We start from the raw sequence: 24,083 nt of genomic DNA, 5'->3' as shown, positions 1-24,083 counted from the left end.
AGGTGAAATATGAATAACATTGATCAACTTGTGACAACGGCATCTGAATGTAGGTGAGATATCAAGCAGCAAGTGAACATGTTGTCCCTGAAGCTGAAGTGTTAAAAGCAGAAAAAAAATAGGCAAACGTAAGGATTTGAGTGACTTTGACGAGGGTCAAACTGTAATTGCTAGATGACTGGGTCAGCGAAACTCAGCCATTGTGAGATTGTTCCCGGTCTGCAGTGGCCAGGACCTACCAAATGAGGTTCAAGGAAAGAAAACTGGCGAGATAGCGATTGGGTCATGGACGGCCAAGGCTAGCTGATACATGTGGGGAGTGAAGGATGGCCCGTGTAGTCTGATCCAATAGAAGAGCTACTGTAGCTCAATTTGCTAACAAAAAGATAATGCTGGTTCGGATAAAAAGTTGCCAGAACACACAGTGCATCGCAGTTTGTTGTATATGAGGCTGCGTTGCTGCAGACCAGTCAGAGTGCCCATGCTGACCTGTTTCCACAGCCAAAAGCGCCTACTATGGGCATGTGAGCAACAGAACTGGAACACGGAGCAATGAAAGAATTCTCCTTATCCCAACCAAATTGAGCATCTGTGGGATGTGCTGAAAAAAGTCAGATCTATGGAGGCTCCACCTCATAACTTATAGGGCTTAAAGGATTTGCTACTTATGGTTTGCTACCAGATATCACACCATACCTTATACCTTCAGAGGTAATGTGGTGATCATACCTCCATGGGTCAGGGCTCTTTTGGCAGCAAAAGGTGGACCTGTTCAAGATTAGGTGGGTGGTCATAATGTTATGGCCGATCCATGTATAGTGCATCTGGAAAGTATTCACAGCGCTTGACTTTTTCCACATTTTGTTATGTCACAGCCTTATTCCAAAATGGATTCAATTCATTATTTTCCTCAAAAGTCTACAAACAATACCCCATAATGGCAACGTAAAAAGATTTTATTTGCAAATTTATTAAAGGCCCCTTTCACACTGGGGCGGTGCGGCCGTCTATTTTAGCGGCGGTCTGCGGCCGCTAGCGGGGTGGGAAAAAGGGTTAAAACCGCCCGCGACGCTTTGCCAGCGGTATAGCCGATGAGCGATCGGGGGAGAAGCGCATTAGTCAGAGAAGTGATAAAGAACCCAATGATCCCTCTGGCAGAGCTCCAGCATTTCTCTGTGGAACCTCCCCGATAAACAACCATCTCTGCAGCACTCCAGCAATCAGGCCTGTATGGTAGAGTGGCCACACGGAAGCCACTCCTTAGTAAAAGACACAAGACAGCCTGCAAGAAAAAAAAAGCACCTGAAGGACTCACAGACCATGAGAAACAAAATCCCCTGGTCTGATGAAACAAAGATTAAACACTTTGGCCTGAATGGCAAGCATAATGTCGAGGAAACCAGGCACCGCTCATCACCTGGCCAATACCATCCCTACAGTGAAGCATGGTGGTGGCAGCATCATGCTGTGTGAATGTTTTTTTTTTTAGCAGCAGGAACTGGGAGACTAGTCGGGATCAAGGGAAAGATGAATGCAGCAATGTACAGAGACATCCTTGATGAAAACCTGCTCCAGAGCGCTCTGGACCTCAGACTGGGGCAAAGGTTCATCTTCCAACAGGACAACGACCCTAAGAACACAGCCAATATAAGAAAGGAGTGGCTGTGGGACAACTTTGTTAATGCCCTTGGGTAGCCCAGCCAGAGCCCAGACTTGAACCTGACTGAACATCTCTGGAGAGATCTGAAAATGGCTGTGCACCAACCTGATGGAGCTTGAGAGGGCTTTCAAACAAGAATGGGAGAAACTGCCCAAAAATAGGAGTGCCAAGCTTGTAGCATCATACTCAAAAAGATAAGGCTGTAATTGGTGCCAAAGGTGCTTCCACAAAGTATTGAGCAAAGGCTGTGAGTACTTATGTACATGTGATTTTATTTTTTTCCCATTTTTAATACATTTCCAAAGATTTCAAACAAACTTCTTTCACGTTGTCATTAAGGGGTATTGTTTTAGAATATCTGAGGTAAAATAGGATTTTTATAACAGCTTATCTGTAAAATCCTTTTCTTGGAGTACATCACGGGACAGAGCCACAGTAATTACTGCATGGGTTATATAGGCACCTTTAGGTGATGGACACCGGCACACCCTAGACAGGAAGTTTAGCTCCCTATATAATCCCTCCCCTTACTGAAAGTACCTCAGTTTTGTAACAAAGCAATATACCTGTATTAGAAGAGGGGAGGGACCTCTGTGTCCCGTGATGTACTCCAAGAAAAAGATTTTACAGGTAAGCTGTTATAAAAATCCAAATTTTCTTTATCGTACATTACGGGACACAGAGCCACATTAATTACTGCATGGGAGGTCGCAAGGGGAAATGCTATCTGAGGGGAGGGAGACACAGACAAAAGTAGGGTGCAATCAGGCCTGAGGACCTATACTGCTTCCTGCAGCACACTGCACCCAAAGGCGATATCCATATGCCTTCTTATATTCACCTGATAGAATCTGGTGAATGTATGGACTGAAGACCAAATTGTGGCCTTGCAGATTTGAGCCATGGAGGCTTGGTGATGCACTGCCCATGAAGCACTAACAGCCCCGGTGGAGTGCGCTTTGATTTGAAAAGGTGGAACTTTCCTCTTCAAACCATAAGCTTGAATAATTACTTAGCAAATCCACTTAGCAATAATAGATTTTGACGCTGCATATCCTTTTTTTAGGACCTCCAGGCAACACAAACAAAACATCTAAGACATTGGAAAAAAAACTGAGGTACTTCCAGTAAGGGGAGGGGGTTATATAGGGAGCTAAACTTCCTCTCTAGGATATACCAGTGTCCATCACCTAAAGGTGCCCATATAATCCATACAGTAATTACTGTGGCTCTGTGTTCCGTGATGTACGATAAAAGAAATAATAAATGTAACCAATTTTGGAATAAAGTTGTAACATAACAAAATGTGGAAAAAAAAAAGTGAAGCGCTGTGAATACTTTCTCGATGCATTGTATATTCTAATACCCAGTATTATACCTCTTAGATCAGGGGTAGGGAACCTCGGCTCTCCAGCTGTTTTGAAACTACAAATCCCATCATGCCTCTGCCTCTGGGAGTCATGCCTGTTATTGTTAGGGTCTTGCAATGTCTCATGGGACTTGTAGTTTCAAAACAGCTGGAGAGCCGACGTTCCCTACCCTTGTCTTAGATCATCTATTATTTTCCCCTGGCATGTCAATCCCCCTCCGGTAGAGCTATAAAATGACATACCCCAAGTCAGTACAGTAAAATGGAGTGATCACATGGGCCCCACTCTCCGTGTTCGATGTGATCTGCCCGGCCTCTCGAGCCTCCTTCGCTGGGTCCATCAGTGTGCGGGGCTGCATATACAGCTCCTTGGAGTGATCAAAGTAGCCTTTCACCTTCACGGGACGATACTCCAATTTTTCCAGTTCTGCTGGGCTGAAGACACATAGAAGTGAGCCAATAATAATAGAAGCAGAGAGAATAATAGTTGCTACCTGCAAGTCTGGAAGAAATGACCCGTTACTAATTTCAGCTATGCTAGGACCTGGAAGTATAGTGAATATTACAAATGATCTCAGCCATGATACTTGGAGGTTTGACTACATCCCCTTTACTAATTTATTACAGTGGTCCTGCTGTCAGGAAGTCTAAGGCCCCTTTCACACATGCGGACGATATGTCCGTATTTCATCCATCCGTTTGCGGATGAAATACGGGCATACATTTATCCCTATGGGATAGCGGGTGTCTGCGGATGAGCATCCGCAGACACCCGATTTTGTCCGCCTCCGCAACTTTCCGATTCTGCAGACGGAGGAAAATTCTATTTTTCTATCTGTCTGCAGAGCGGATCGGACGAACACGGACAGATGGTCCGTGCTCGTCCGATCCCCATTAGAGGAGAACGGAGATCTGACAGGGCGGTCCCTGCACAGTGTGCGGAGACCACCCTGTCCGCCGCCGGCTCAGCGGGGACAACGGAGCGATCCCCACTGAGCGAGCGGATCTTCACGGGGCGGATCATTACTGATCCGCCCTGTGTGAAAGGGGCCTGAAGGACACCACCTGCTACTAAATTATAGTTGTGCAGCTAAACGGGAGATCTGAAAAACGTTATGCGTTACTAATTATCTCAGTTGTCCCTCTACAGAGAATACCATCCCTTAATAGTTATCACAGTCATACGGCTATCTGAAGATCATTATCCGTTACCGATTATCTTAGAAATTTTGCTAACTGAAAGTCTGAAGAACCTCACCTGTGTTTGCCCCCCCTGTAGGCCACAATCTGGGAGACACTGGCCTAGATGAAGCTTGTTAAAGGAAAGGAAAGTAATCACCCTTTTAGCATCATCAGGCCAGTCATACTTAACTATGTATGCAAAGTCAGGAAAACTCACTCAGTGGTGAGAGGGATCGGTGTAGCGTTAACTTGAGACTTCAGTTGCTCTATGAGTTTCAGCTTCCACTTCCGTCGCTGAACCTGGAACAGACATAATGGTAACGTGCTACAGTGGGCAATTACCTTTTTCCCACTAAAATTCCAAAACTGCAGAATAGGAAAACACTGCATTCATGAAATAGAACGTCCCAGTAATTATAATTTTAAAGCCCAACTCCAGGAAAAAAACTAAAAGTCCTCACTTGCAGTGGGACTTCACCCACAATGCAAAGGTTAACAGCTCTTTTTTTGTCCAGGGGAGGGGAAAAGCACTTTTAATTACCCAAGCCTCTGCTTTCCCAGCAGAAGTTTCTCCTCTATGCTCTAACAGTGGACTGTGCTTCAGCAAGCTCATGTCCATTGCAGAGCTATGGTCCCTGCAACCATCTTGACAACATGAGAGGTATATGATCGCCAAAGGGTAGGGTAGGGTAGGGTAGGGTAGGGTAGGGTAGGGCATAGGGGGCCGCAGGGACTAGTTTAGCAGTAGCCTGTGGGAGAAGAAGATCAGGTGAGTAAAACTGCTGTACCTGGTCCCCCTAGACATAAACGAACAGTTAACCCTTGCAGTGTAGCAAACCAGCCACTTTTAGGCTGGTTTATAAAGGGTGTTTTCAGGGACTTTCTTTTCCAAAGCTAGGAGTATTAGTGTATTGTAAAAGTCAGACACTTTACCTGCCAGGTACCCAGGCTAAAGGTAGCAACCGGTATAAGCAGCAGAAACCATTTCAAAAGCTGGTCTTCACTGGATTCAGTTGATGCGGAGGAAGTGCAGAGTCTGTGCGATTGGGGCTCGGGACCTGTAAGACACACAGAAAATAAATGGCTGTCCCTGAAAGGATGTGCACCTACATTCACCAAACTGAAATTTTCAGCTAGGTGGACAATAGTAAATCGCACACAAAATTGAATCATATCCCATGGTGGAAACTACATGCAAAATATGTCAGAAGCCATTTCTACTACAAAACATATTGCCTTTTCATTCTACCCTCGTGGCAATTATAGAGAACCTGACATAGAAGTTTCTGCCTCTACAAAGGCAAGCCTTATCCCTTCATATTAAACAAAGATTAGATGTGCATAAAAGTATACTGTCGGAACCACAACTTTACATTCATTCATTCTCTATGATGCTTGCACCACATTTCCCCTAACTTGTTCTTCCTGTCTTAATATGGACTTTGAAACCACCTGAAGGAGAAAGGCCCTTTCACCCATTCCTATTTTCATATTATTCTCATTTTACAATATTTTAATCCATCCTCCACAGGGACAATAGCCATCCTATATAGGGAAGGAGACTTGAATCGGAATCTTACTTTTTACCAAAAAATATAAAGTCCTCAATCTGGAATAGGATACAGGAAATTGGATCTAAAAAAAAAAAAAAAAAAGAAAAGAAAAAAAAAAACTTTAACAAGATTGTATAGAACCCCCAACCTGCTGTAATACACAAATCCAACTACTCCAAACCATTGCAAGTGACTGAGACAAATGTCACAGCAACCGATGACATGGAAAATCTCACAACCACTGGTAAGTTGGTAATACCAGCAATGTTTTGGAATCATGCAGGCCTGGATCACTAATGTATGTTTTTGTGTTTGTATGAGGAATGGAGATCTATGGACGAGACCATTTTACCAGTGCCAGCGCACAATTGATCAATGAGCTTATAGCCTGCAAGGCTCAGCTTCAGAAAATTACTGACCAATGCCAAGTCGTACAGACCAGGATCAATGAGGTTATTGATATGTTGGCGAAGGTGTCATTTTTTGGAAATATGTTAAATTATACATGTTAAAGTGGTTGTAAACCCTTACAACACACTTTGACCTACAGGTACGCCTAGATTAAGGCTTACCTGTAGGTCCAAGAAATATCTCCTAAACCTACACGGTTTAGGTGATATTTGCCGAAAGACAGGCACCGCTGTCTACGATGTATGTGCCGTAGACAGCGGCGCGCAGGCGCACTGAGCGCGACATCGTCAACGGCGAATATGCCGCGTGTGGCGGCTCCCGTGACGTCATTGCGGCTTCGCCGAATGGCAGCGGCGGAGCAGCGAAGACCCACAGAGAAGATGGATGCGCCGGACTACAGGGGACAGCGGTGACTTCCAGTTCCAATATGTGCCTTACATTGAGGTTGTGTCCCCCTTATAGTTGAAGTATATGTCACTTACCTTTTTTTGGACCAGACCCAGAGAAGACACGGGGGGTAATCGCCCGGGAGACAGACAGGGCAGAGCTGAGGATCTGGAAGAATTAACAGTGCAGCAGATTAGAATTACACACAAACAACCTGAACAAATTACATGAGGAAGGGTAACATTCCCCAAAATAGAAGATAAACTGCGTCCTATCAAGTATCCAGTCCCAGCAGGATCAGGCCTGTGGAGAGAGAAGACGGGAGGGAGGGACCTCTGTGTCCCCTGATGGCTTACGTGTAAAATTGTTTTCTTTGATGTACATCAGGGGACACAGAGGTCCCTCCCATCTTCTTCCTTTACACTTTGATTGCTTGGCTACAAAACTGAGGACTCCCAGTAATGGGAGGGGTTATATGGGGGAAGTTCACGCCTTAAGGGGCTTGCCAGTGTCCAGCACCTGATACGCCGCTATAGCCCACATAGTTATTACTATGGCTCTGTGTCCCCTGATGTACATCAAAGAAAACTATTTTACAGGTAAGCCGTTTTAAAAATCCTATTTTCTTTTCTTACATGAGGGGACACAGAGCCATAGTAATTAATATGTGGGATGTCCCATAGCAATGGCAACTGAAGGGGGGAGACAGAATCCAGGAAACAGGAGGCCAGAGGACTCATACTGCAGCCTGCAGTGTATGCTGTGCCCAAAGGCAATATCCTTGTGACCTTTAATATCGATTTGATAAAATCGGATAAATGTCTGAACCGAAGACCAAGTTGCGGTCTTACAGATCTGAGCCATAGAGGCCTGATGATGCACCACCCAAGAGGCACTAATCGCCCTGGATGAGTGTGCTCTTAATATGAGAAGGAAGAATTTTTCTTCCTTAAGCTAAAGCTTGAGCAATCACTTGACAAACCCATTTGGAAAATAGTGGATCTTGACGCTGCCTGTCCATATCTTGGACCCTCTGGCAGTACAAACAAAACCTGTGTTTTGCGAACCTGAGTGGTCACCTTTAAATAGATTCTGATCGCTCTTACTACATCAAGAGACTGTAGTGCTTCCTCTTCCCCAGATTAAGGCTTCTGGGGAGAAAGAAGGAAGAATATTATCTTGGTTTAAATGAAAACCTGTTACCACTTTTGGTAAGAATTCAGGATGAGGACATCAAACCACCTCATCCTTATGTATGATGAAATATGGCTCTCACAAGACAGAGCAGTTAGTTCTGATACGCTTCTAGCAGAAGAAATGGCAAGCAAAAAAAGATTCTTTGTCAAAGAACCAAGAGAATTTCTCGTAAGGTTCAAACAGCTGATTCAGCAAAGCCGAAAAGACCAATTTTAAATCCTAAGGATTTAAAGGTGCCTTGATAGGGGGATAAACCGTGTTACCCCCTGAATAAGCTACACACCAAGAGTGGGAAGCAAGAGGCCATAGGAAAAGACATTGACATGGCCTGGATCTGGCTCTTGATAAAAGTCAAGGCCAGCTTCATTTAAGATCCCATATGCATGAATCCTGCCTATTGACATACTTCCTGGGGTGCCAACCCCTGGATCCATACCAAGAAATCTATGCCTTCCAGATTCTATAGTAGGATACAAGTCACATTTTTGGCATCCCCTGCAACAAAAATGTCAGTATTGGTGAGGCACTCCTAAAGGGTTGATCACGTCTAAACGGATGCAGACCCTGACACTTTCCTCAGATCCCTGCAAGAGCATCAGATTATTAAAGAGTAGCTCCAGACCCCCTGCCCCCTTCTCAAAAAATAAGTCAGCAGCTATGAATACTGTAGCTGCTGGCTTTTATCATTAGCACACTTACCTGTCCAGGGGTCCAGCAATGTCAGCACCCCAGACGATTTTTCAATCAGCTCTCGGGTGCTGTCACCGCCATTCCTTCTAAAGCTCCATACACACTATCAGTTTTTCTGCTGAGTTTTTCCTTCAGATTTACCAAAACCATATCATATGAGGTCAAACCTTAGGAGTTTCAATGTGTATGCAATCAGGCAGGCCCTTCCACTACATGGTTTTGGTAAACCTGAAGACAAAAATCAGCAGAAAATCTGATAGTATGTATGGGGCATAAGGGAAACTGGCAGTGAAACCTTTGGGCTTTCCATCCTGCACGGAGCGCGCTGTGCTTCCTGAAAGGCCTGGCGGCGGTGGAAGGAGTAGTGGATACGGGTACCTGGGGGGGGTGGGGCGAGGGAGGAAGTAAACAAGTGGAGTTTCCCCTTTTGGGTGAAGCTCCGCTTTAAAGTGGTTGTAAACCCTTACAAACCACTTTGACCTACAGGTAAGACTAGATTAAGGCTTACCTGTAGGTCCAAGAAATAGCTTCTAAACCTACACGGTTTAGGAGATATTTGCCGAAAGACAGGCACCGCTGTCTACGGCGCATGCGCCGTAGACAGCTACGCCCAGGCGCCCTGAGCGCGCCGCTGTCAACGGCGATATGCCGCGAGTGGCGGCTCCCGTGCGCGGGAGTAACGTCATCGCGGCGGAGCAGCGAGACCCGCGAGAAGATGGATGCTCCGGACTACAGGGGACAGCGGTGACATCGCTGGCTCCTGTGTCAGGTAAGTGACACATAATGGACTACTGCGATGCATAGTAGTCCATTATGCTTTACCTTTGCAGGGAATCAAAGAGGAAGTAAACTCATCCTTCCTCTTTAACCACTACAATACAGGGCACTTTCACCCCCTTCCTTCCCAGCCCAATTTTCAGCTTTCATCGCTCCAGCACTTTCAGTGACAATTGCGCGGTCATGCTACACTGTACCCAAATGAAATTTTTATCATTTTGTTCGCACAAATAGAGCTTATTTTTGGTGGTATTTATTCACGACTCAGTTTTTAATTTTTTGCGATATATAAGCGCAAAAAAGCGGAAATTTGGAAAAAAAACAATATTTTCTTTTTTCTATTTTAAAAGAAATCCAATAAAATCTAATTTTGTCATAAATTTAAGCCAAAATGTATTCTGCTACATGTTTTTGGTAAAAAAAAATCCGTTAAGTGTATAATAATTGGTTTGTGTGATCATGGACATATGTACGCAAATGATCATGTACATATGTGTGCAGGTGATCACGTATATACGTGTGCAGATAATCATTGGAACATGTGATTTTAGTGGTACATATGTGGGGGACGTTTTTATTATTAGGGACATGTGTTTTTATTATTTGGGGACATGTATGTTTTGGGGACATATGTGGGGACTGTGTTTATACTGTGTGGTGTGTTGTGTATTACACTAGACTGGTGATCAGCGAGTAAAAAGCTGTAAAAAACAGCTCATACTCACTGATCATCAGCCGGCTGCAGCGATCTGCTCTCCTCTCTTCAGTGATGACTTCTGTGTGAGGAGAGGAGGAGCCGATTGCCTAGCAACCGGCTGTTTGCTTACATCACATGACGGCCGTAATTGGACACGGCCGTCATGTGATCAGGAGGGCCAATCAGAGAGCCCTCCTGCCGATCTGAGATGTGCCGTGTCCGGGTGACACGGGCGCATCGGGATCGCGCCGCTGCGCGGGCATGCCCGTGCGCGATCCCGCTCCTTCTGATGGACGTTCCTGAACGTCCTATCAGAAGTAGACGGCTCCCACCCGGCCGTATATGTGCATTGGCCGGGTGGGAAGTGGTTAATAAAAAGTCACTCCAATTTGGAATCACTCTACACACCAGTTTCTTGAAGCCAAGAAAGAAAGAGAAAATAATGGGGATAATACAGGTATTGAGGACAAACATTCCATGTGCTGCTATGACTGAGCTCACAGTTGGGCTCCCAGGCCCCTCGTATATACACTTTAGGTCAGCCCTATAGCAGTTTTACTTCTACAAGGTGGTACCTGTACATCGGATTACATATACACAGTACATGTGATCCGACACTTCTGGGTAGAGGGCACACATTTGCGCTGCAAAGCAGGGAATAAATTCCATCTCTTCCTCTAGTAAAAGCACCTCACACCGTTCACAAACACTGGCTAGGCACACAGTTAACACTTTGACTGTCCTGCATGTTTAACCCCTTCTCAGCCAGTGTCATTAGTGCAGAGCATATTTTTAGCACTGATCACTGTATTGGTGTCACTGGTTCCCACAAAGTGTCAGAATGTCCGCCGCAATATCGCAGTCCTGCTATAAGTCACTGATCACCGCCATTACTAGTAAAAAAAAAAAAAAAAATCAATCTATCCCATAGTTTGGTTTGCGCAAACATTATAGCATCTACAATCAAAATATGCCTATTGGGAATTTTTTTTTTACCAAAAATATGTAGAATGCACATTGGCCTAAACTGATGAAAAAATAAGATTGTTTACATATATTTATTGGATGTGTTTTATAGCAGAAAGTAAAAATATTGTTTTTACTTTCAAAATTGTTGCTCTTTTTTTGTTTATAGCAGAAAAAATAAAAACAGCAGAGGTGATCAAATAGCACCAAAAGAAAGCTCTATTTGTGGGAAAAAAAGGATATCAATTTTATTTGGGTACGTCGCACACCTGCACAATTGTCAGCAAACGCTCATTTACACTTGCTTCAAAACAAGGCTTTGGACAGGCTCTGTTAAAGCTCTCTGAACGCCAGTCAAAGCTCCTGTCTAAGGATGAGCTGCGCTTATCACAGGCAGTGAGACATTTCCCAATCTCTGCAGCCGCACATCGGGACAATGTCTCACTGCCTGTGATCAGCGCTGCGCCAACTTCCTGGCGGGCTCTGCGAACACACCGGAGCTCATCCTGTCACTAAATAAAATGGTTAGCTTACAGTCCTGTTTACAATTCGCGTGTGCTTTGGCTTTGCTTCAAAAATTATACCCCATGTCGCTTTAGTGGTGCTTCAAAGCCTCCATAGAAGTCTATAGCAAAGCTTGCTTGAAGCCCCACCGAAGAACCAAGCAAAAGCAAGGTGTAAACAGAAACTGTAAGCTAAACATTTAATGTAGTGACAGGGGATTTGACTGGCGTTCAGAGAGCTTTAAAGAGGAGCTGCACCTTTAAAAAAAAAAAAAATATTAAAAGTCAGCAGCTACAAATATTGAAGTTGCTGACTTTTAATAAATGGACGCTTACCTGTCCCGGGGTCCAGCGATGTCGGCGGCAGACGACGAGCAATCGCTCGTCTCTCGGCTGCCCCCGCCGCCATCCTCTGTCAGGGAATCCGGAAGTGAAGCATTGAGGCTTGACTGCCCGGTTCCCTACTGCGCGAATCGCGCTGCACCTCTCCACTGGTCCCCGCTGTGTCCTGGGAACTGTGCGTTTCCCAGAACACAACGTGCTGTGGGGGGGGGGGGGGTGTCTGTGGCCAGCTTGTCCCGGAAGTGGGTGCAGATACCTGGATTATCCAGGTATCTGCACCCCCCTGAAAGGTGCCAATTGTGGGGGAGGGATCAGATGAGCGGACCTTCCACTTCAGGGTGGAGGTCCGCTTTAACAAAGCCTGTCAAAAACCTTGTTTGGAGGCAAGTGTAAACTAGCCGTTAAAGTACCGCAGTGCCATATTACAAAAAATGGCCTGGTCATTAAAGGGGGTAAATCTTCCAGAGGTCAAGTAGATTGGGAAGGAGTTGCTCGATGATGAAAGGTGCCTGCGACTGCTGAGATCATTCACCTATCTAATGACGGCTGCATGTGAGGTAAGTAACCCCCATGACACCCACTCAGCCATTCCCTGACCCTCACCTTCCTCTCGCTCACGCCCCGCCGACACAGTGACAACCACACCGCGGCCATTCTTTCCTCCTTCCTCTACTTCCGGTTCACGGGCCCCGGTCACCATGGAGACGAGAAGCCGCTCCGCGGCGGCCATCTTATCGTAGCCCAGACGAAAGGTCTCTTCCTCTTGCGGACGGGAGACACGTGCTGCCAGCATGGAGGAGCTGGCGGAGGATGTGCGAGAATTTCTTCTCCAACACCCCGAGCTGCAGCCGGTCCCGGGAAACAAGGTGAACCGGCTACTTGGGGGAGTGCCTGTCACAGAGAGGGGGAGAGCGGGGTGATATTAAGAGTACCTGGCCCAGGTCTTTAGCTCATCCCTATAACAAGTCATAGATTTGTGTCCTGTGCCTAGGAGGAATCCTCCAGTAGGACTGGGTGATGACATGAAGGGACATCACACGGCTGTGATTTATTCTCATGTGGAATAACATTTGCATCTCCGTGGCACCAGTGCGATAGATTTACTGAATCCGGTGCAGCCGCGCTTGATAGCCAATCGGCTTCTAACCGCAGCTTGTTCAATTGAAAATAAGCCCTCGTTCACATTTTAGTGACTTGCCATGCAATTTCACAGGTCAAATTGCATGACAAAGTCACCCCCGATTGTCCGCAGGTGTGACTTGCATAGTCATCCGTGCGTGAAGCCGCACAGATGTCTTCCAAGTTGCAATGACGTGGCTTTGAAATTGTGTGATTTCAGATAAAGTCGCACGATTTCAAAGCTGCATTCAATGTGGACGAGGACTAAAATCTTCAAGCTGATTGATTTCTGTTGCGAAGTGAACCTGATTTTTGCACTCTACAGTAGGGATGAGCTCCGGCGTGTTTGCATGGAACACGTGCAGAGCCCGCCAGGAAGTGAGCGCAGCGCTACGCTAATCACAGGCAGTGAGACATTGCCTCGATGTGCGGCTGCAGAGATCGGACAATGTCTCACTGCCTGTGATTAGCGCAGCGCTGAGCTGACTTCCTGGCGGGCTTTGCATGTGTTCCATGCGAACACGCCTGAGCTCATCCCTACTCTACAGCAATAGTAATTATCCTCCCATGGGTCTGCCTAGTAGGAGTTCATTTTTTGGGGGGGGGGGGGGGGGCTCCCTGCCATGTCCATCCTGTGTAGTTTACTAATCTGGTCTCCTCCTCCTCAGGTCCGTTTCACCCTGACTGGACATGAACTGCCATGTAGACTCCCTGACCTGCAGAAATTCATCGCCGGGAAGAAATACAAAAATCAGCTGGAAGTATCATTTGATGGCAGCAAATATGAGCCCCACATTGTCCCCAGCACCAAGAACACGTATGTCAACTGGTGTCTTATTTTGTACTGAAGAGTTAACATTTTTATTGTTGCTACAATTTCCACTTGGGGAGAGTTTTCCCACCTTACTGTTCAGTAGAGATGAGCTCAGGCGTGTTCGCATTGGTCCACTTGCAGGGCCCGCCAGGAAGTCGGTGCATCGCTGCACTAATCACAGGCAGTGAGACATTGCCCGATCTCTGCAGCCACGCATCGGGGGCAATGTCCCACTGCCTGTGATTAGCGCAGCAATGTGGCGGGCTCTGCGCGTGGACCATGCGAACACGCCTGAGCTCATCCCTACTGTTCAGCTGTCATTGTGTCACTGGAACAGGTATAGAGAACCAATCCCTCAAATGGGGTCACAGGTGACATATCAGCTGGCTGATAAACATACACAGTCTATAGTTTGTGAAATATTGCATCCTCTCTATCTCTTCTGAATGAATGAATAACTTGTATAGCGCTACATATGTGAACTAAATCGCCTCAGGGCACTTTTGCCACCAGTGTTCATCTGGGTTTTCAGAAGAGATGGGTCTTGAGCTTCTTCCTGCAGGCCAGATAGTTTTCTTCCGACCAGATGTCCCCGGGTAGAGCATTCCATAGCTGCGATCCTTCCTTCGCCTTTTTATTTATAACGGGTCTTGGTTATGACAAAACTGCAAATGGCTATTTTTTTCTATTGAATTTATACTCCTAAATCCCTACTGGATTATAATTTGGGGATTTGCTATATTATACATTTTTTTTTTTTTCCTGCACTGGGATCTTCAACTAAAGCCATCATGGGGATGTCCAGGGGATAAAATACAATTCTTTATATTTAGTTCAGTTACAAATTTGTAAGAACAAGCTTGTAAAAATGTTAAACCCATATTTAAAAATGTAACTCTGCAAAAAAAAAAAAACTGCAATTAGGCACTTGCTGAAAATAATGCCATTCTATTACATTGGAGTGGTTGTAAACCCTCACTTATACCCAGTCAAGTGAATAGACTCGGGTGATACACAGAGATGAAACCAAATCATCCTACATAAGTTTTACTTTGTTTATCTGCCACAATCTCTTCCCTACATCCCTTCAAAAGTGCACAATTGTGATAAAATCCTTCTTATGTCAGGAACAGAGAGGAGGGGGTGGAGAGCTGCAGTTGGAGCTCCTGCACACTGTGTGAGAGCTAATTGGAGGAAAGGGACACCCCCGCCCTCACACAAGGCACAGGAATGAAGGAACATGCAGAGCTGTGCGCTGAGCTCCCTCCCCCCGTCACAAATTTATGTGATTTGCAAAAACTTCTCAGACGTGACTCATGCTGATAACAGAAGAACGAAGCACTAGAGAGAAACGACACTCGGAGCTTTGTAACTGGACAAGTAAATACCACAGATATATGTGCTTAGTTCAGATTTCATGACTGGGATTTACAACCACTTTAACAGCTTGCTGTAGTATGGGAGGACAGAGCAGTGGCTTAATGGTTAGCACCTAATGCCTTGCAGCACTCGGGTCCTTGGCTTGAATCTTGGCCATGATACCATCTGTATGGTCTTACTGTGTAATAGGTTTCCTCCTGGTACTCCGGTTTCCTCCCATACTCCAAACACCTACTGGTAGTAAAAAAAAAAAAAAAAAAAAAAAAATTGCCCAAAAATTCTATGGAAACTGTTTTCAGCATGTCTGATATGGTGCTCATAAAATCGCAGTGTGTTGGCTATGGCTGAACATCGGAAGGAAACCATCCACAGATAAAAGTCAGATTATACTTTTTATCAACCTAGAAAGGTGGAATTTGGTTGATTATATTAAAGAGATTTTTTTTTCTTTAGGTATAACTGGAGCACTTATCATTGATAGCCAGGCTTATTTTGTCTGTCAGACTAATGAAAATTCTGTAAATGTGACTAAATGATCGCTATTTTCCTTCCAGAGGGCAGCTGTTCTGTAAGCTGACACTTCGTCACATCACAAAGCGACTGGAAGATGTTGAGAGGCACGTAAATGGAAAACGCTACCAGCGAGCGCTGCTTAAATGTGAGTTACGTGCAGATTCCTCACCAACTCATAAGCAATGGTGAAATGATGACACGCTTCAGCACTTGCATTGTCCACATCCTTCTGCTTGTAGGAACAGGCAGAAGATGACTTCCTGGTTGTATTTTCTATATGGCCTCCTGCCGGTATTTATTTCTCTGCTCTCGGTGGAAGGCACATGCAGAGGTTTTTTTTGCCCATTGTTAATACCCCTCTGCCGTGGAAAAGGTAAGTATTCCTGTGACAACTCAAAGACAATAACTGGCGCACTGCTGCACTCACTGAGTGAAATGTCTGAACCCGAAAAATAGAAAAGATATGGAGATAGTGGTGCGCTGTACAGAAGAACTATGATCAGATCACATTAGAAAGAATGAGGTAGCTAGTGGCAATAGCTCCACTGGTAATAAACAGAGGTATTTTAGGTAATAAAATAGCGCAGGTGGATATTTAAAATTACTAGAAGAAATTTAAAGATGGTATCAATTATCTGATGTGCAATAAAGGGCTTTTTAAAACATGACCAGCATAAAAAACATAAATGAAAGAATATACGTTTCCGTACACGTAGTGTGTGCCAAAATACAGTGCAGGTGTAGCAGTGAATATTAGTGATGGTAAACCCACATGCTAGAACAAAATAATAAGGTGCTGGCGTCTCAACCTACAATCACAGCTATACACAACAGAGTAAAATGCATCAGACATCAAAAATGTATATAGTTAAAAATGTCCATAAATATTCCCATTCATAAAAAAATTCTAAGGTGCACGGTGTGGTGGTACTTTGGTACTTTGAATCCAAAAAATAAAGTGCTGGTGCTTATACACAAAATTTGGTATAAAAGTGCTGCAAGTGGTGGATATTCTGTGTGGTCCTTTTGTGGTAATTATATGGGTGTCCCCTTACCTTACTGCTGTAAGGTAACGGCTTAGACTTGTATAACTTTGTGGTCCTTGGTGACCGTCCCCTTTAAGGATCCTACTGAGGCAGCCCAGGTCCTCGCTGGAGTTCCTATCCTGCCTATTTCTGGCGTGCGTACGTCCCCTTTAAGGGTAGTTTTTTTAGGGTTCCAAGAGGGAGTATAAATATATATATATATACACACACACACACACACACACACACACACACACACACACACACACACACACACACACAGTGTCTTGCGAAAGTATTCGGCCCCCTTGAACTTTTCAACCCTTTGCCACATTTCAGGCTTCAAACATAAAGATATAAAATTTTTATTTTTTGTGAAGAATCACCAACAAGTGGGACACAATTGTGAAGTGGAACGAAATCTATTGGATAGTTTAAACTTTTTTAGCAAATAAAAAAACTGAAAAGTGGTGCGTGCAAAATTATTCGGCCCCTTTACTTTCAGTGCAACAAACTCACTCCAGAAGTTCAGCGAGGATCTCTGAATGATCCAATGTTGTCCTAAATGACTGATGGTGATAAATAGAATCCACCTGTGTGTAATCAAGTCTCTGTATAAATGCACCTGCTCTGTGATAGTCTCAGGGTTCTGTTGAAAGCGCAGAGAGCATCATGAAGACCAAGGAACACACCAGGCAGGTCCGTAATACTGTTGTGGAGAAGTTTAAAGCCGGATTTGGATACAAAAAGATTTCCCAAGCTTTAAACATCCCAAGGAGCACTGTGCAAGCGATCATTTTGAAATGGAAGGAGTATCAGACCACTGCAAATCTACCAAGACCTGGCCGTCCCTCTAAACTTTCAGCTCAGACAAGGAGAAGACTGATCAGAGATGCAGCCAAGAGGCCCATGATCACTCCGGATGAACTGCAGAAAACTACAGCTGAGGTGGGAGAGTCTGTCCATAGGACAACAATCAGTCGTACACTGCACAAATCTGGCCTTTATGGAAGAGTGGCAAGAAGAAAGCCATTTCTCAAAGATATCCATAAAAAGCCTCGTCTAAAGTTTGCCACAAGCCACCTGGGAGACACACCAAACATGTGGAAGAAGGTGCTCTGGTCAGATGAAACCAAAATCAAACATTTTGTCCACAATGCAAAACGATATGTTTGGCGTAAAAGCAACACAGCTCATCACCCTCAACACACCATCCCCACTGTCAAACATGGTGGTGGCAGCATCATGGTTTGGGTCTGCTTTTCTTCAGCAGGGACAGGGAAGATGGTTAAAATTGAGGGGAAGATGGATGCAGCCAAATACAGGACCATTCTGGATGAAAACCTGTTGGAGTCTGCAAAAGACCTGAAACTGGGACGGAGATTTATCTTCCAACAAGACAATGATCCCAAACATACAGCAAAATCTACAAAGGAATGGTTCACAAATAAACGTATCCAGGTGTTAGAATGGCCAAGTCAAAGTCCAGACCTGAATCCATTTGAGAATCTGTGGAAAGAGCTGAAAACTGCTGTTCACAAACGCTCTCCATCCAACCTCACTGAGCTCGAGCTGTTTTGCAAGGAAGAATGGGCAAGAATTTCAGTCTCTCGATGTGCAAAACTGATAGAGACATGCCCCAAGCGACTTGCAGCTGTAATCGCAGCAAAAGGTGGCTCTACAAAGTATTAACGCAAGGGGACCGAATAATTTTGCACGCCCCACTTTTTATTTTTTTATTAGTTAAAAAAGTTTCAAAAATCCAATAGATTTAATTCCACTTCACAATTGTGTCCCACTTGTTGGTAATTCTTCACAAAAAATAAAAATTTTATATCTTTATGTTTGAAGCCTGAAATGTGGCAAAAGGTTGAAAAGTTCAAGGGGGCCGAATACTTTCGCAAGGCACTGTGTGTGTGTGTATATATAATGTGTATTCAGGGGGGTATCATTTTACCCCTCTGCTGTGCACACTGGCATTTTGGAGCTAGCACTAGAGAATGCCATCTGAATGACTGCTGCTCCATGGCAAGAATAGTGCTCAGCAGCAATATGAGGGCTGTCATGTAAAATCTTCATTCCCAATGTGCTCATGCACTAGGAATGTTTTCTTTCTATCAGACTTTTCCAGTGATCTCTTGCAAAATAGTTTTATGCTTTCACTAATTTCTTTTCTTTATTGCTGATGTTTCATTAATAAAAGACCACTGTACACAACTACCTCTGAATATGGGTGAATAGAAGATTATACCACAGTGTATCCTAAGCCAACCACACACTCTACAAGAAGCATGAGATATGACTGGATTAATCCTTTCATGACTAAGCCTATTTCTGTTGCAATATTTTATGTCACACGGTATTTGTGCAGCGGTCTTTTAAACGCAACTTTTTGGGGAAAAAGACCCTTTCACGAGTTTTAAAAAAAATGAAACAGTAAAGTTGGACCAAATTTTTTGTATAATGTGAAAGATGTTACGCCAAGTAAATAGATAGTCACCCTTTAAAATTGCACATTCATGGAATGGCGACAAACTACGGTACCTAAAAATCTCCATAGGTGACGTTTTAGAAAAAAAAAAACGGTTACCAGGTTAGAGTTACAGAGGAAGTCTAGTGCTAGAATTATTGCTCTTACTCTGACGATCACGGTGTATGCGTTTTTTTTGCTGCACGAGCTCGCGAGCTGACGGGGACGCTTTAAACTTTTTTTTTTTTTTTTACATTGTGTTTGTGTTTTAAAAAAAAAACATTTTGATCACTTTTATTGTCACAAGGAATGTAAACATCCCTTGTGACACTAATAGGTGGTGACAGGTACTCTTTATGGAGGGATCGGGGGTCACTCCTTTGCACTTCAAAGTATTCAGATTGCCGAAAATGGCAATTCTGAATACTGTATATTTTTTAAAAACCGGAGCCATTGGCAGCCGAGTAAACCGGGAAGTGAAAACGTGACTACGCTTCCTTGTTGAGAGAAGACTGGAACAAAGTAATTTCCGGCTATGTGCCAGTCTGTCTCTAGCCACCGGAAGTGGTGGATCGAGGTTCGAATCTCCCAGTGGGATGGGAGACCCGGTAAGAATGGCGCGGGGGGGGATATCCCCTCCTGCACCTTCGGGATAACAACCGAGTGGCTTTTAGCCGCATCGGTTGCTTTCCCTGGAAAGCCATCCGCCCGCTCTAAAAAAAACAGGATGATGCCTGCAGCTGCGGGCATCACCCTGGTATAACCCCCTAAAGCTGAGGCCGCATATATGCGTACGCTCAGCAGGAAGGGGTTAAGGAAAGTTGCACAGCTCATAATGCATGTAGCTAGCTTTTGATAAATCAGTCTCTGACTTTTTCTTTTTTTTTAGATGAGGAATGCCAGAAGCTGGGGGTGGAATATGTGCCTATTTGTCTCCAGAACAAAAGCAAGCAACGAAAATTTACAGATGAGCGAAAACCTGGTAAAAAAGAACTGTGGGAGCCAGATGATGACAGTAGTGAAGACAGTGACTCTGGCGACAGTATGAGCGACCTTTATCCAGGTATTGATAATCACTTGCGACTGCAGCCAATTAATCTGCTGCCAGATTATTTGCCACAAGATCGAACAAAAAGTTGTAGTCTTCCATGTTTGTAGTAAAGCTTGCATCAGATGTTAGCCACTTCAGCCCCGGAAGGATTTGCCTCCTTCCTGACCAGGCCATTTTTTGCGATACAGAACTGCGTCGCTTTAACTGACAATTGCGCAGTTGTGCAATGTTGTACCCAAACAAATTTCATTGTTTGGGTACAACAAAAACCTCTGCGGTTTTTATTTTTTGCTCTGAAAACAGAGTGACAATTTTGAAAAAAACAACACAATTTTGTACTTTTTTTACTATAATATTCACAAAAAATAAGTTTTCATCGGTTTAGGCCGATATGTATTATTCTACATATTTTGGTAAAAGAAAATCGCAATTAGAGTATATTGGTTTGCGCAAAAGTTAGTGTCTACAAAATGGGGGATAGATTTATGTTTTTTTTTTTAACTAGTAGTGGTGGTGATCTGCGATTTTTTATTTTTTTTTTAAATCGGGATTGCGACGGACACATTGGACACTTTTTTTTTTTTTTTGGACCAGTGACATTTATACAGTGATCAGAGCTAAAATTGGCCACTGATTACTGTATAAATGTCACTGGCAGAGTGACTAGGGCCCTAACAAGGGGTTAAATGTGTTCCCTATGTGTTTGTAACTGGGGGGGGGGGGGGAGCGGGGGGGAAATGTGGCTGACTAGAGGAGAGAGATTGTTGTTCCTACTTGGTAGGAACACACAATCTCTCTCCTCTTCCCTGACAGATCCTGGTTCTCGCTCTGTCACGAGCGATCGCTGGTGCCCATTGGTCATTGCGCCCACTGGGCACGTGCACCTGCTACAGCATCTTAAAGAGCCGTCGTAGCTGTATGTATAACTGCGGCAGCTTGTTGGGAAGTGGTTAAGGTGGCTCCCTTTTGTATGTTGAAGGGCTTTAGCAACGTGTTACTTGTTCCAACCATTTTGGGGTGGAATATGTAACATGTACCTCCTGCAGTGGCTTGGCCCTGTGTGTGACAGAAGTACAGGGAGAAGTTTCCCCTACCCGCTGTCGCTTTTTGAAGAGCGCAGCCGTGGTGGGCTCTGCCCACGTCATTCATTCAATGAGTTCTATGAAGGAATGAACTACAAGTTTCAAAGTTCTTTGTGGCTGTCAGCTTCTGGTTCTCAATGAACTACCATGGCGCTGTGGCCTGCATGGCACTCGCAATCTACCGATCACTGGTGCAACGCTTTCCAGGCTAATAAAAAATATAAATGCACATGTTTTTTTTTTTTTTTTTTTAAGGTGCACTTATCCTTTAACAATTCAAGGAGATCTGTATGTAGTGGGGATTTATGGAGGCTGCCATGGCCTGCCTCTACATTTGAAAATACTAGTTTTCTGGTTTTCAATGTGATGCAAAGCATTCGGTCAATGACAGATCAGGATTTCCCACTTCCCCCTGACTTTCCTCATCTGCTTACTAATCCTGGTTGGTGACTGACACATTATTGTAACCAGAGAGAGACAGGATTTATGGAGCCATTTCCCACATTTGCTTCTGAAAATACTAGTATTAAAGGCTTCAGTATTTTCTAAATTACTGACCAATTAGAATATCTAACTTCATAATGACTTTCCCTATCTGCATGCTTTTCCTGGTCAATGACTGACACAGTATTGAAGACAGAGACAGCTAGGAGACTGTCAGCCTCAGCATTTCTCTCAGTACCTTTCCTTTTATAAGTTACACTGTTTGTTAGGCCACTCTGTTGTCTAAATGGGAACATATTCCAGTTGCTATATAATCTTATGTTATCACCATATCTAGCGCCGCTGTTCACCCCCGTTTTCACTCTGCTGTCTAATATGACCTTAAAAAAAAAAAAAAAAAAAAAAAATATATATATATATATATATATATATATATATATATATATATATATATATATATATATATATATATATATATATATATATATATATATATATATATATTTATTACTTGAGGCAAATGTACATTATTTGAATTACTCTGATACCTTTTTACTGGATCTGCAATCAAGAGCACACCACCAGAGCTACCTCTCTATCCTTTTCCCAATCCAGAGAAGAACACTTGATTTATCATCTAAAGTATGACCCATTATTGAATTCCGAGTATGAAGCACAACATCGAGCCTAACCCTTTTCTGTATTCCCAAACTGGAGCACCACACTTGACCTGACTTTTTATCCATATGCCCAGTTTGGAGCACAACACCTAACCTGACCCTTTATTCACAAGCCTCATCTGGAGCAGGACACCAAGCATGATCTTTTATTCATAGTCCCAATCTGAAGCACTACACCTGACCCAAACTTCTATCCATATCCCCAATCTGGAGCACAGCTGACTTTACCCTTAAAGAATAAGTTTACTTTAAAAAAAAAAAAAAAAAAAAAAAAAAAGTTTTTGCAGTTACAATAATGCGCATTTCGTTTTTTTTTTTTGTGCCTGGAAAGCATTGCACCAGCAATCTCAGCATGAGCTGTCTGCCCCGTACATTGTATGGCCAAGCAGTTTTACACTGTCAGGAAGACTCGATTATCTACCACAGTGTTCAACAGTGCTGTGGTAGTTCATTGAGAACTATAAGCCATCATCTGCAAAGGGTGTTGGTACTTGTAGTTCTTTCACATATCTGTGCCCTGCTGTTATCAAAAAGTGACAACTAGTACAGGGAACTTCTCCCCGTACTGCTGTTCCAGGGAGAGAGAGCGGGGGGGAATGTAACCTGTTCCCAAGGATGAACTTATCCTTTAATTTATATCTCCAATCTGGAGCACAATACCTGACCTCTTCTCCTTCCCCAAGAGGAAGCACACACCGGGTCTATATTCCCAGTCTGAATTAAATCACAACACCTGAACCTTTATCCTATTGTAAATATATTTTATGGAGTACAACACCTGATTTTTATTTTATTTTTTTCAAATCCCGTCTCCAATCTGAAGCACAAAACCAGACCTTACTGTTTCTCCTATCCCCATTCTGGAGTACAACACCTTATCTGAACATAGATTGCTGTCTATGTAGGATATACCAAATACGTAATTCTGATTCCGTTTTTCTTGTGCTTTTCTTTGCTACCTTTTTTAAATTGCCTTTTACTAATACTGTTCTGAAACTTTTGGAATTATATAAAATTATTCTCAACTGAAAACGCTTTTTTTATTTTTTTTATTTCCCTTGCAGATCACTTGTTTACAAAGAAAACTATAGAGGGAGAAAATGGTGACGTTGAATCAGACAGCGGTGAAGAGATGGAAGTGGAGAATGTTAATAGCCACAGGAAACGGACACAGGTATTATTGTGTTAGGTTATAGAGCATTATATGATAAGGAATGATTGTCAGTCTGATGTTTTCTCTCTCTTTCTCTACAGAAGCAGGCAGGGCCTTCGCACAAGAAGTTAAAAAGTCACCATAAGAAATATAAAAATGTCAAGAAGCCCTCAAAAAAATGAATTCCATCTTATCGTATTCTCTAACCCCCCCCCCCTCCCGTCTCATTCTACTGGTGGCAGAATGCTGTGTTGTCCTTTATGAAAACTCCGGAAGACTATACAAATTCCAGAAACAGAGGAGAGCTGGCATTGATCTACAGATTAGCCCTCTGTGCTGCCATCTTGTGAAATAACGTTTTTGTAAGGAACACAATCTCTCAAACACAAACTTTTAATTATTCCAAACCATTTTGGGATAAATATTTACATGTCTATTGCTGATTTTTTTTTTTTTTTTTATTTTTTTCTTCTGAATGTTAACTATTCAGACAGCAGGAAAGTGACATTTCCAGCATCATGCAGCTGGTGAGGCCTGTTCACTCCACCACATGCACACACTGGGGTCACTTCAGTGCTCATTTTCTGTTGTAGTATGTGAAATAAAAGGGCATGTTTA

General features: G+C 43.6%; 2 protein-coding genes across 2 annotated transcripts in view; one reads left to right on the top strand and one right to left on the bottom strand.

The window, feature by feature from the left end:
* Positions 1-12,441, bottom strand: part of LOC143981380 (surfeit locus protein 1-like) — a 21,594-nt gene extending 9,153 nt beyond the window's left edge. Inside the window, exons 1-5 of the mRNA XM_077479196.1 lie at positions 12,338-12,441; positions 6,658-6,730; positions 5,145-5,269; positions 4,429-4,511; positions 3,273-3,464 (exon numbers count right to left, since the gene is read on the bottom strand). Coding sequence (XP_077335322.1) covers positions 3,273-3,464; positions 4,429-4,511; positions 5,145-5,269; positions 6,658-6,730; positions 12,338-12,388 — 524 coding nt within the window. The 5' untranslated portion in view covers positions 12,389-12,441. The remainder of the gene's footprint in view (positions 1-3,272; positions 3,465-4,428; positions 4,512-5,144; positions 5,270-6,657; positions 6,731-12,337) is intronic.
* LOC143981381 (surfeit locus protein 2-like) lies at positions 12,440-24,083 on the top strand. The gene is made up of 6 exons (XM_077479197.1): positions 12,440-12,600; positions 13,522-13,670; positions 15,602-15,705; positions 19,945-20,118; positions 23,377-23,486; positions 23,567-24,083. The coding sequence occupies exons 1-6, from the start codon at positions 12,526-12,528 to the stop codon at positions 23,645-23,647; spliced, it is 693 nt and encodes a 230-aa protein (XP_077335323.1). The 5' UTR covers positions 12,440-12,525; the 3' UTR covers positions 23,648-24,083.

Source organism: Lithobates pipiens, unplaced genomic scaffold (assembly GCF_037356315.1).
Source record: "Lithobates pipiens isolate NorthernLeopardFrog02 unplaced genomic scaffold, aLitPip1_a1.2 Scaffold_140, whole genome shotgun sequence".
NCBI classification, from domain to species: Eukaryota; Metazoa; Chordata; class Amphibia; order Anura; family Ranidae; genus Lithobates; species Lithobates pipiens.
The sequence above is the reverse complement of the archived record's forward strand: the minus strand, read 5'-3'. Positions and strand labels throughout refer to the sequence as shown.

What these genes read in the sequence shown, in the direction of transcription:
- LOC143981381 (XM_077479197.1), top strand. Translation starts at nt 12,526, where the DNA reads ATGGAGGAGCTGGCGGAGGATGTGCGAGAATTTCTTCTCCAACACCCC. An exon ending in GTCCCCAGCACCAAGAACAC is followed by an intron (nt 13,671 to 15,601) that starts GTATGTCAACTG and finishes TTTTCCTTCCAG; the next exon opens with AGGGCAGCTGTTCTGTAAGC. An exon ending in TATGAGCGACCTTTATCCAG is followed by an intron (nt 20,119 to 23,376) that starts GTATTGATAATC and finishes TTTCCCTTGCAG; the next exon opens with ATCACTTGTTTACAAAGAAA.